Source organism: Scyliorhinus canicula, chromosome 10, assembly GCF_902713615.1.
Source record: "Scyliorhinus canicula chromosome 10, sScyCan1.1, whole genome shotgun sequence".
Classification (NCBI taxonomy): domain Eukaryota; kingdom Metazoa; phylum Chordata; class Chondrichthyes; order Carcharhiniformes; family Scyliorhinidae; genus Scyliorhinus; species Scyliorhinus canicula.
The window spans coordinates 144,206,675-144,219,390 of record NC_052155.1 but is presented as its reverse complement, the minus strand read 5'-3'; the positions used below and the strand labels follow the sequence as shown (position 1 = coordinate 144,219,390).

Below are 12,716 nucleotides of genomic sequence, written 5' to 3'. Positions count from 1 at the left end.
GTGGAGGACGCAGGTCTCGATTGCGATGGTCAGGGTCAGCTGCTCAACTTTAAGGAGCTGCTGGCGAAGGGGATTGGAGTGGACCCTGAAAACGATCTGGTCGGGTATCATGGAGTCGGAAGTGGAGCCGTAGTTGCAGGACTGTGCGAGGATATGGAGATGGGTTAAGAAGGACTGAAAAGGTTAATCCTTACCCTGAAGCCTCTGCTGGAACACATAGCGTTCAAAGCTCTCACTGACCTTGATGTCACAGTGGCTGTCGAACTTCAGCAGGACTGTTTTAAACTTTATCTTGTCCTCGCCTTCAGCAAAGGTGAGGGAGTTAAAGATGTGGATAGCGTGATCCCCGGCTGCAGAGAGGAAGAGAGCGATCTTCCTGGCATCTGATGCGGCTTCGAGGTCGGTGGCTGGAACTTTTGCTTGAAAATCTTCCAGTTCGGACCAAGGTGGCCGGTGATGCGGAGCTGCTGGGGAGGGCGGACGCTGTCCATGTTACCGGATGGTTGATCGCTGGTCAAAGGCAGATTATCTCAAGGTACGTCCATCAAACTCGAGCATGACTCACTGGTACCATGATGTGTTGGGTAAGCTGGGTCTGCGAGGCCTGCGTTTACTGCAGTAGTGAGAGAGACAGGCTTGCAACACTTGAAAAAATGCAACTCGATTTTATTGAACTCTTAACTATCATACATACTTTGAACTGTAGGTTGACACTATGCTGAGTTGACTAGAGACCTGAGGCTAAACTGACCAGACTATCTTACTACCACATGGTGTTTGTACTAGCTGCTGCTCACGAGCTCTGACTGTCTCAGAGGCTGGATCCCAAGAGAGCGGGAAAACTATTGCCCTCTGGCTTTATTGTGGTTGTGTCCTGTCTGGTGATTGGCTGCTCTGTTCTGTGTGTTCACTGGTCATCCTGTGTGTCAATCACTGCCTGTCTGTGCACCATCATATACCTGTGTGTATATTATGACAAGTGGCACCATGCCACCCTGTTCCACCCGTTGAGAAAGAGATGAGCCATTGTCAGGAAGAGGGGACTCTGGACAACTAGTGTCCACATTGTCTCCTTGTAATGAGGCTCTGGATAGGCCTCTGGCGCTCGCTCCTTCTTGTCGGTGCCCGTAGGGCCTTGGGGATCACCTTGGAAAGGAGGGTCGACTGGGCAGCAAGGTAGCACAGTGGTTAGTGCATTTGCTACACAGCTCCAGGGTTCCAAGTTCGATTCCTGGATTTGTGTCACCGTCTGTGCGGAGTCTGCATGTTTTCCCTGTGTCTGCGCTGGTTTCATAGAACATAGAACATAGAACACTACAGCGCAGTACGGGCCCTTCGGCCCTCGATGTTGCGCCGACCTGTGAAACCATCTGAAGCCTATCTGACCTACACTATTCCATTTTCATCCATATGTCTATCCAGTGACCACTTAAATGCCCTTAAAGTTGGCGAGTCTACTACTGTTGCAGGCAAGGCGTTCCACACCCCTACTACTCTCTGAGTAAAGAAACTGCCTCTGACATCTGTCCTATATCTCTCACCCCTCAATTTAAAGCTATGTCCCCTCGTGTTGGTCATCACCATCCGAGGAAAAAGACTCTCACTGTCCACCCTTTCTAACCCTCTGACTATCTTATATGTCTCTATTAAGTCACCTCTCAGCCTTCTCCTCTCTAACGAAAACAACCTCAATTCCCTGAGCCTTTCCTCGTAAGACCTTCCCTCCATACCAGGCAACATCCTAGTAAATATCCTCTGAACCCTTTCCAAAGCTTCCACATCCTTCCTATAATGTGGTGACCAGAACTGCACGCAGTACTCCAGGTGTGGCCGCACCAGAGTTATGTACAGCTGCAGCATGATCCTGTGGTTCTGAAACTCAATCCCCCTGCTTATAAAGGCTAGCACACCATATGCCTTCTTAACAGCCCTATTAACCTGGGTGGCAACTTTCAAGGATTTATGTACCTGGATGCCGAGATCTCTCTGTTCATCTACACTACCAAGAATCTTGCCATTAGCCCAGTACTCTGCATTCCTGTTACTCCTTCCAAAGTGAACCACCTCACACTTTTCCGCATTAAACTCCATCTGCCACCTCTCAGCCCAGCTCTGCAGCTTATCTATGTCCCTCTGTATCCTATAACATCCTTCAGCACTATCCACAACTCCACCGACCTTCGTGTCATCTGCAAATTTACTAACCCATCCTTCTACACCCTCTTCCAGGTCATTTATAAAAATGACAAACAGCAGTGGCCCCAAAACAGATCCTTGCGGTACACCACTAGTAACTGAACTCCAGGATGAACATTTGCCATCAACCACCACCCTCTGTCTTCTTTCAGCTAGCCAATTACTGATCCAAACCGCTAAATCACCTTCAATTCCATACTTCCTTATTTTCTGCAATAGCCTACCGTGGGGAACCTTATCAAACGCCTTACTGAAATCCATATACACCACATCAACAGCTTTACCCTGATCCACCTGTTTGGTCACCTTCTCAAAAAACTCAATAAGGTTTGTGAGACATGACCTACCCTTCACAAAACCGTGTTGAGTATCGCTAATCAACTTGTTCTTTTCAAGATGATTATAAACCCTATCTCTTATAACCTTTTCCAACATTTTACCCACAACCGAAGTAAGGCTCACAGGTCTATAATTACCAGGGTTGTCTCTACTCCCCTTCTTGAACAAGGGGACAACATTTGCTATCCTCCAGTCTTCCGGCACTATTCCTGTCGACAAAGACGACATAAATATCAAGGACAAAGGCTCTGCAATCTCCTCCCTGGCTTCCCAGAGAATCCTAGGATAAATCCCATCTGGCCCAGGGGACTTATCTATTTTGACATTTTCTAAAATTGCTAACACCTCCTCCTTTTGAACCTCAATTCCATCTAGCCTGGTCGACTGAACCTGAGTGTTCTCCTCGACAACATTGTCTTTCTCCAGTGTAAACACTGACGAAAAATATCCATTTAATGCTTCCCCTATCTCCTCTGATTCCACACACAACTTTCCACTACTATCCTTGATTGGCCCTAATCTTACTCGAGTCATTCTTTTGTTCCTGATATACCTATAGAAAGCCTTAGGGTTTTCCTTGATCCTATCCGCCAACGACTTTTCGTGTCCTCTCCTCGCTCTTCTTAACTCTCCCTTTAGGTCCTTCCTGGCTAACTTGTAACTCTCAAGTGCCCTAACTGAGCCTTCATGTCTCATCCTAACATAAGCCGCCTTCTTCCTCTTGACAAGTGCTTCAACTTCCTTAGTAAACCACGGCTCCCTTGCTCGACAACTTCCTCCCTGCCTGACAGGTACATACTTATCAAGGACACGCAGTAGCTGTTCCTTGAAAAAGCTCCACATTTCGATTGTACCCATCCCCTGCAGTTTCCTTCCCCATCCTATACCTCCTAAATCTTGCCGAATAGCATCATAATTGCCTTTCCCCCAGCTATAATTCTTGCCTTGCGGTATATACCTATCCCTGCCCATTGCTAAAGTAAACATAACCGAGTTGTGATCACTATCACCAAAGTGCTCACCTACATCTAAATCTAACACCTGGCTGGGTTCATTACCCAGTACCAAATCCAATGTGGCCTCGCCCCTTGTTGGTCTGTCTACATACTGTGTCAGAAAACCCTCCTGCACACACTGCACAAAAACTGACCCATCTATAGTACTCGAACTATAGTATTTCCAGTCAATATTTGGAAGTTAAAGTCCCCCATAACAACTACCCTGTTACTCTCGCTCCTGTCAAGAATCATCTTTGCAATCCTTTCCTCGACATCTCTGGGACTATTCGGAGGTCTATAGACAACTCCCAACAGGGTGACCTCTCCTCTACTGTTCCTAACCTCGGCCCATACTGCCTCAGTAGACGAGTCCTCAAGCGTCCTTTCTACCGCCGTAATACTTTCCTTGATTAACAATGCCACACCCCCACCTCTTTTACCATCTTCTCCGTTCTTACAGAAACATCTAAATCCTGGAACCTGCAACAACCATTCCTGTCCCTGCTCTACCCATGTCTCCGAAATCGCCACAACATCGAGATCCCAGGTACCATCCCATGCTGCAAGCTCACCCACCTTATTCCGGATGCTCCTGGCGTTGAAGTAGACACACTTCAAACCAGCGTCCTGCTTGCCGGTGCCCTCTTTCAAACTTTTAACCCTATCCCTGACCTCACTACTCTCAACATCCTGTACACAGGGACTACAATGCCACTAGTTCTGAAAGACGTGCTTGTTAGGTGAATTGAACATTCTGAATTCTCCCTCAGTGTACCCGCACAGGTGCCGGAGTGTGGTTACTGGGGGATCTTCACAGTAACTTCATTACAGTGTTAATGTAAGCCTACTTGTGACACTAATAAAGATTATTATTATAATTACCGGGTCATGCACTGAGTGCCTCACCAATATCCACCTGTGTCTTGGACATGTTCCTCAGCGAAGGGGACATGCTCTGCAGCACCTCGGCAATGCCCACCTAAGACTGGGGTATGCTTTGCTGCATCTCAGAAAGGTCCACCTGCATCAGGGACACGTCCCCAAGTAACTCGGGCATGCTGACAAGGTGCTCAGCCATGGCCGTCACTGACTGGCACCACCACACATGGTGTTCATGTTATGTTCCAGGCTTTCCACTGAGGTTGCCACCTGAGCATGTTGGCCTCGGTGCTACGCACTGCTACTGCCATCTCCTGCGTCCAAAGCCTTTTGGACTCCTCCAATCGGCTATGGACACGCTGGTGTGTCACTGGCATCCCCCTCTGAATCTCATCGCCGCACCCTAGCATCTGCATCAGCTACGGGATAACCTTGTCCAGAGGCTTGGCATCAGACTGGAATCCAGCTGGATCCTGGGGTCCAATCAGACTTCCAACTGCTATCCCCGTAGTGGTTCCTGCCTCCACCTAGAACATAGAACATAGAACAGTACAGCACAGAACAGGCCCTTCAGCCCTCAATGTTGTGCCGAACAATGATCACCCCACTTAAACCGTATACCCGTAACCCAACAAACCCCCCATTAACCTTACACTACGGGCAATTTAGCATGGCCAATCCACCTAACCCGCACATCTTTGGACTGTGGGAGGAAACCGGAGCACCCGGAGGAAACCCACGCGCACACGGGGAGGATGTGCAGACTCCACACAGACAGTGACCCAGCTGGGAATTGAACCTGGGACCCTGGAGCTGTGAAGCATTGATGCTAACCACCATGCTACCGTGAGGCCCCCTGATTTGCATCAGCAACTGTGTGTTGCTCACCAGATTGTGCCCCAGAATCCTGTCCACTACTTTCATCCACCTGAGGTTTGTGTCTCTGCGCTGGTGGAGGATGGGTGGGGCAAACTGCTATGATGCCTTGATGGTGGCATCCTCGGAACTATCCCCCAGGATGTTCCCTTGGGCACTTGGGAGGCAGGGTGTGGCACCCTTGGACCCCAGATGGACCAGCACAATCAGATGGAGATCCTGTGGGAGAATGGGCATGAAGTCAGAAGGAGGAGAGGATCATTATCTCTGGCATGAACAACTCGCGTTTGACAGGTCATCTTCGTGGGGGCCGGTGAATCCTCACTTCTGCGGTGCAGGCTCAACGTCAGTGCCCACTCTGTTCTTTGTCACCCCAGCAACCTCCAAGGCCCGTTCCTAGTAGGGGGTGAGTACTCTGATGTCTGGCACCTTTCAATTTATAGGAACTGTTCCAGAGTCTGTAGAATCGTTAAGGATGACCACCAAGGTCTGTGCGGCAAGGTTTAGAGGAGATGTGTGAGGCAGGTTTTACACAGAGGGTGGTGGATTTCTGGATCCAAGATCCTAATATCTCCCTATTGTCGTGTTGTTCACCCTGAGGTAACACGGATTGCACACGATGCAATTAACTGATCAAGTATACACCAAACGAAGGCGTTGGTTCAATATAAGATTTATTGAACTCTGGTAACGAAACACACAGCTGCCTGTGGGTTGACTCTCTACTACCCTAAGTAAACTAAAGCTAACTATCTAGACCAGGCTAGCTCTGATCCACGTGTTGGAGGTGTTGAAGGATTTGTACACCCTGACTATCACTATAGTGATAGCTATAGTGATAGTCCCCCTCTGGTGGCCTGCCTTGTGATTGGTCGTGTTCTGTTCTGTATATTGATTGGCTCACCTGGGTGTCTATCACGGCCTGCTTTTACCTCATGATGTGCATGGGAGCATATTATGACACCTATCATAACACTTTACCAGTGTTTCTTCTCTTCATATACCTGTAGAAACTTTTACAATCAGTTTTTATAATCCCTGCAAAATTACTGTTATTTCCCTCCTCTTAATCAATCCCTTTGTCTCCTTTGCTGAATTCTAAACTGCTCCCAATCCTCTGCTGCTTTTTCTGGCCAATCTGTATGCCTCTTCCTTGAATCCAATACCATCTCTAATTTCCTTTGCAAGCAATAATTTGGCCACCTTTCCTATTTTACATTTATTATTACATATGTTCCTTGAGCACATGCTTCTTTTATTACCTGTTTAATGCCATTCCCAACATCAACACTCCAGTTTGGGGTCTATATACAACCCCACTAAAGTTTTTTGCTCCTTGGTGTTTCTCAGCTCTACCCATACAGATTTCACACTGTCGGAACTGTTATCTTTCCTCACTATTGTGTTAATTTCCTCTTTAATCAGCAATGCACTGCCTTTTCCTTTTTGTCTGTTCTTCCTAAATACGGAATACACTTGGATATTCAATTCCCATCCTGGTCACCCTGCAGCCGTGTCTTCGTAATCCCGACTATATCATAACCACTTGTATCAATTTGTGCGATTAATTCACTTTATTGCAACTGCTCCATGCATTACGGCACAAAGCCTTAAGACTTATCTCTTTAACATTCCTTGTCCTGTTCGCATCATTTTTCACCATGGCCCTATTTGATTCTGGCCCTCGATTGCTCTGCCTATATAGAGAATCCATAGAAGGAGGCCAATCGGCCCATCGATTGTGCATTGACCATCCGAACGAGCACTCTACCTAGGCCCACATCCCCGCCTTATCCCCGTAACCCCATTGATCATGGCCAATCCACCTGAGCTGCACATCTTTGAACTGCAGGAGGAAACTCGGAGCACTTGGAGGAAACATGCGCAGATACGGGGAGATACACAGTCACCCAGGGCCGGAATCAAACTCGGGTCCCTGGCGTTGTGGGACAACAGTGCGAACCATTATGTCACAGCACCACCCTATCACTTTTCTTATTCCCCTTTCTGTCTCCAGAGGTGTCCCTTGCAGGTCTGAATGTCTCCGCTCCCCAAATGTCCATAGTTGCAGTACACAGCCAGCTGGGAGGATGCTTTAAACTGTGGTTGGGAGAAGAAAATGAGAACAGCAACAAAGTGAATTATTCATCTTTACCACTTTACACTGTGTGTGGCATTTTAGTATTCAATGGAAACAATGTCACATAAGAGAATAGAAGATGGTGTGCTTAAATAAAATATTTAAGGTCTCATTAGTGGATACATTCTGCCCACTATTAATCTTGAATGAAGGTTTATCTTACACCCAGCTATGTGTGGGTGTAATGTGTGAAAGGAGTAAATGAAGCACTGTTTAAAGAGTCAGTACTGTAGAAGCTTTAAGTAAAGTCGAGTGAATTCTACAGTATAAACAAATCAACTTTTTATTTCTTTTTAGGATATAGCTGATACCAGAAAACATGTAATTTAGTGCCCATCCAAATATGGAGGTGGAAGGCCATCTCCTTGTTCCTCTGCTATTCTTGTACGGGCAACAACGGTTTACACAACTGAACAGCTTGCTGGGCCACTTGAAAGTGCGATTGCCACGTGTCATGTGTAAGCCAGACCCAGTAGGGGAGGCAGCTTCTTTTCCCTGAAGGATATTAACAAAACGGTTGGAGATTTTCATGGTAACCTTTTCAAATGCCAGATTTCAAATGGCCCGATTTATTGAAGTTAGTTTCACGGCACCCCATGAATGAATGGGGTTGGATTTTACAGGCCAGTGGTGGTAAAGGAGGCTGGAGGGGGTGGGGGGGATAAATTGCATGTCAATATAGACTCATTTCATTCTGAAACATAAAATGAATGAACCAGGCATCAACAGTGAGAATTCCAAAGAAGCTTCTCAATATTAACTGAATTGCCAAGGAAACAGACTGCAGACAGCTTTTCTGCAGAATAAATTAAACCATTAATATCGATGTTACCTGGACTGAATGTGGAAATTATTTGTAGTCCCCGTGTGTTCATAGTCATGAATAGCAGCTGCAAATAATATGGCGAAGATTTCCAGTTCTGTCATCCAGTGCTACAAAACCAATCAGATGGAAAACAGATAATGAGATGTTCATATTCATTCAATCAGAATGTTCACCCGCTGATTCAGAGCATGGTGCAACAATGCATAGGGCACTTTAATAATATTGCCCTCCTGCAGCACTAATAACAATATTAGGGCACATATTATAATCTGGGGAACTGCAGTTTAAATATTTTTACACAGGGAAGTGTTGGTTCAGCCATCGTCACAGTAATTTAATACTATTTGCATGCATGCCGTGCAGTTCTTTTCAATGGCATCCATCTGCTCTCTTTCTCTTCACACTCATTTCAATGGCATCCATCTGCTCTGTCTCTTCACACTCTTTTCCATGGCATTCAGCTGCTCTTTCTCTCTTCACACTCTTTTCAATGGTGTTGCTCCGTGCTATCTTTCCACACTCTTTCCAATGGCATCCATCTGCTCATTCTCTCTTCACACTCTTCAATGGTGTTGCTCCGCGCTCTCTCTTCACACTTTATCAATGATGTCCATCTGCTCTCTCTCTTCACACTCTTTTCAATAGTGTCCCTCCACACTCTGCTCTCTGGTATTTACAAAAGGTATTTGATAAGATGCCACATCCATGGGTTTCTATACAAAATACAAGCTCATGGTGTAGGGGTAACCTATTAGCATGGATAAAGGATTGGTTAGCTAACAGTAAGGAGGCATAAATGGATCAATTTTGTGTTGGCAAGATGTAACAAGTGGAATTCCACAGTGATCAGTGCTGGGGGTTCAACTATTTACTATTTTTCTCAATGATTTGGATGAAAGGACCAAACGTGTGGTAGCTACATTTACTAACTGCATCAGGATGGGTAGGAGAGTAAATTGGCAAGAGGTGGTACACTCGGCAGGTTTCTTCATAGCCCGACACGGAAATCGGGATCTGATGTAAGATTCGACAGGCACTGGTTTGACGCCGGATCGCGATGCTCCGTCCCCTCCAAATCGACGTGATCGGGATGCAAGCCACGTGCAGTTGTGACGTCATTGACGCGTCATCAGCCGGCCCACCCGCGATACGCTACACCCGATGGGCCAAGTTCCTGACGGCACGGGCCACGTGTGGTCCCAGGGGTCGGCAACCTGGCGTGCCGGCTGCGGACAGTGTCCAGCGTTGCCACGCTCATCCTGGATCCATGCCGCTGGCCAGGGGACTACTGCTAGGGCTGGGTGGAGTAGTTGAGGGTGGGCGGGTTAGGGTTCCAGTATGGCCGTTGCCATGTTTTCTGGCGCGACCGGTGCTGCTCATCGGGCCTGCGCAGCGGGACCCGGCGATTCTCCGGCCGTTTTCCGCTCGATCCGCGGATGTTCCATGCAGCGCCGGTGCTAACCCCTCACTGGTGCCAGAATCGGTGAGGGGTTTGCACCGATTTGCCCATTGTAAATCACCCGTGGATTCTCCATTGGTACCGGCACTCAGTCGTCGGGAACGGAGAATTCCACCCAATATCTGTAAAGGGATAGATGGCGAAGTGAGTGGGAAAAGTATTGGCAGATGCAAGATATGGGAAATATGAATGTGTCCATTTTGGCAAGTACAAAACAGTATATTATTGAAATGGAGAGACATTGTAAAACTCTGGAAGGATGTGGGTTTCCTGATAAATGAATCACGAAATGTGCTATAAGTGACAAGGAAGAGAAATGAAAAGTTTTCATGTATTTCAAGGGGAATCAGTTATAAAAGGAGGGAAGATTTGTGTTATAGGCCAGGGTTTAGAAAACGCCAAAGTATATCATGGAGTTCATCTACCCACCATGTTTAGCAGATTTTGGTTATGGGGAGCACAAGGGCCTAGTTTACAGGTGTGATGCAACAGAGAACTAAAAGTATTTTTAAACAAAAACAATGTTATTCAATGAATCCAGTTAACATTTTATAAACACACAGTAAACAGTTTATCAACGACCACACACGTAACCCCACAGATACAATACTCTATAAGTAATCCTTAATAACTTTCCTTGCAACATCCATAAGTTAAACACTTTTTAAACAAAGACAGTAGGTTTTAATTCTCTCCAGAAACAGGTATCACTTTGAAGTCATCAAGTGATCTGGAGACATTCTTTAGTTTGGAGAGAGATAAATTCACATTTGCTTGGTTTGAATGCAGCTCTCCAACTGAAAGCGAAACTAAGGCACACTGCAGCTCCCAGCTCAAAATGAAAGTAAGACACAGACAGCCCAGCTCCACCCATACACTGACATCACTGCAGCTATTTGATAAACATCCATTTTTTTTAAAGGTACATCCACCTGACACCTCCCCCCAAGAGAAAAATTAACCATCAAAGTTAAGATGGTTTCATTTTTCACCTTTTCACTTTTCTTTAAGAAATATTGACAGTGAATGTTTTTTTTAAACAAAACAAAACACGCAAACATTGATAATAGTTGCCTCACGGTAGCATGGTGGTTAGCATCAATGCTTCACAGCTCCAGGGTCCCAGGTTCCATTCCCGGCTGGGTCACTGTCTGTGTGGAGTCTGCACGACCTCCCCGTGTGTGCGTGGGTTTCCTCTGGGTGCTCCGGTTTCCTCCCACAGTCCAAAGATGTGCGGGTTAGGTGGATTGGCCATGCTAAATTGCCCGTAGTGTAAGGTTAATGGGGGGATTGTTGGGATACGGGTTACGTGGGTTTAAATAGGGTGATCATTGTTCGGCACAACATCGAGGGCCGAAGGGCCTGTTCTGTGCTGTACTGTTCTAAACTGTTCTAATAACACAGTCCATTTTAGTTCTTCTTCATCCAACTGGAATCACTCTTGATTGACAGTCTCTGTGGACAAGAAAGTCTCTGCACAATCCATCCAGTTCTCTATGCCTCGGCATTTCTCTTTATGGTCAGATACTTTGGGTGTGATTCTTCGCTCCCCAGGCCGGGTGGGAGAATTGCGCGAAAGGTAAGTTTGGGGCCTGTGGGGGGGCGGAGAGGGGATCGAGCACCACGGCCGTACTTGGGCCCGCGATTGGTGCCCACCGATCGTTAGGCCACCGTCTCTAAGAGACGCACTCTTTCCCCTCCGGCGCCCCGCAAGTCTTGCGGGGCAGCAGAGGGGAAGACGGCAACCACACATGCGCAGGTTGGCGCCGGCCAACCTGCGCATACGCGGCTGACGTCACTTAGGCGACGCCGGCCGCGTCATTATCAGCGCGCCGCCTGGACGCAAGCATCAAGGTTCGGCGGCCAAGTTCCCCGCAACGCCGCTCCTAGCCCCCCCAGGGGGGGGGGGGAATAGGAGGCGAGGAGCGGCCTCCGACGCCGTCGCGAAACCCTCCGGGTTTCACACCGGCATCGGCCGTTGCAGAGAATCGCGCCCTTTAGTTCAATCCAATCACAGAGCCCGTTGTAATTCTCCAACCCAGGAGCGTTGGTGAAGACAGCCATCAGGCAGTCAAATGCCTTTTGACACTCCGCTGTCCACAGAAATTCGTGATGTTCCTTCAGCAAGTCCGTTAGTGGAGCAACCACGCTGCAAACATGTGGCACAAATGTTCGATAAAATCAACTCATGCCAAGAAATATTTCCCTTCATATCAAGGGTATTGGAAACTCCCCAATAACCTTTGTTTTCACATCCCATGGGACCATTCGACGCAGTCCGATTGTATGGCCAAGGAAAGTGACTTATCTTTTCAAATTCACTTTTAGCTAGGTTTACCACCAAATCCGCCTCCTGAAGTTGATCGAATTACTCGAATAAACTCCATCAGATCCTTCTTTCCATGTCTGGCTAAAAATTACCAGATCGTCGGTGTATATCGCACAATTGGCTAATCCTGAAACAACTTTGTTAGTTAACCGTTGAAATGTGACTGGGGCGTTTTCCATGCCAAATGGCATAACTTTGAATTGGTATATACCATCTGGAGACACAAAAGCTGAAATCTCCTTCGCCCTTTCGAATAAAGGTACCTGCCAGTAACCTTTAAGTAAATCCAGATTGGAAATAAAAGCTAATTGTCCCACTTTCTCAATGCAATCCTCCAAACGTGGGATAGGTTAAGAGTCGTTCTTGTAACTGCATTAACCTTTCTATAGTCCACACACAACCGTTTGGTACCGTCCGGTTTTGGTACAATCACTATGGGTGAGCTCCACTGGCTACAACCCACTTCAATTATACCATTTTTAAGCATACTTTAAATTTCTTTGTTAACCTGTGCCAATTTTAAAGGGTTACGTCGATATGGATGTTGTTTAATTGGAACATCATTTCCGACATCTACATCATGTATCGCCATTTTAGTACTTCCCAACCTATCTCCACAAACTTGGATATCAATAACTTTTTCAGGTCAGTTTGTTTTTTCTCTGGAAGGTAAC

The 12,716-nt window shown here is 46.8% G+C and overlaps 1 protein-coding gene across 4 annotated transcripts in view; it reads right to left on the bottom strand.

Moving 5' to 3' along the window:
• The window catches only part of LOC119972695 (calcium/calmodulin-dependent 3',5'-cyclic nucleotide phosphodiesterase 1A-like), a 782,449-nt gene that overhangs the window by 297,532 nt on the left and 472,201 nt on the right, over positions 1 to 12,716 (bottom strand). For all 4 annotated transcript variants that reach the window (XM_038809816.1, XM_038809818.1, XM_038809817.1 and 1 more), the window contains one exon: positions 8,261 to 8,361. In XM_038809816.1, coding sequence (XP_038665744.1) covers positions 8,261 to 8,361 — 101 coding nt within the window. The remainder of the gene's footprint in view (positions 1 to 8,260; positions 8,362 to 12,716) is intronic.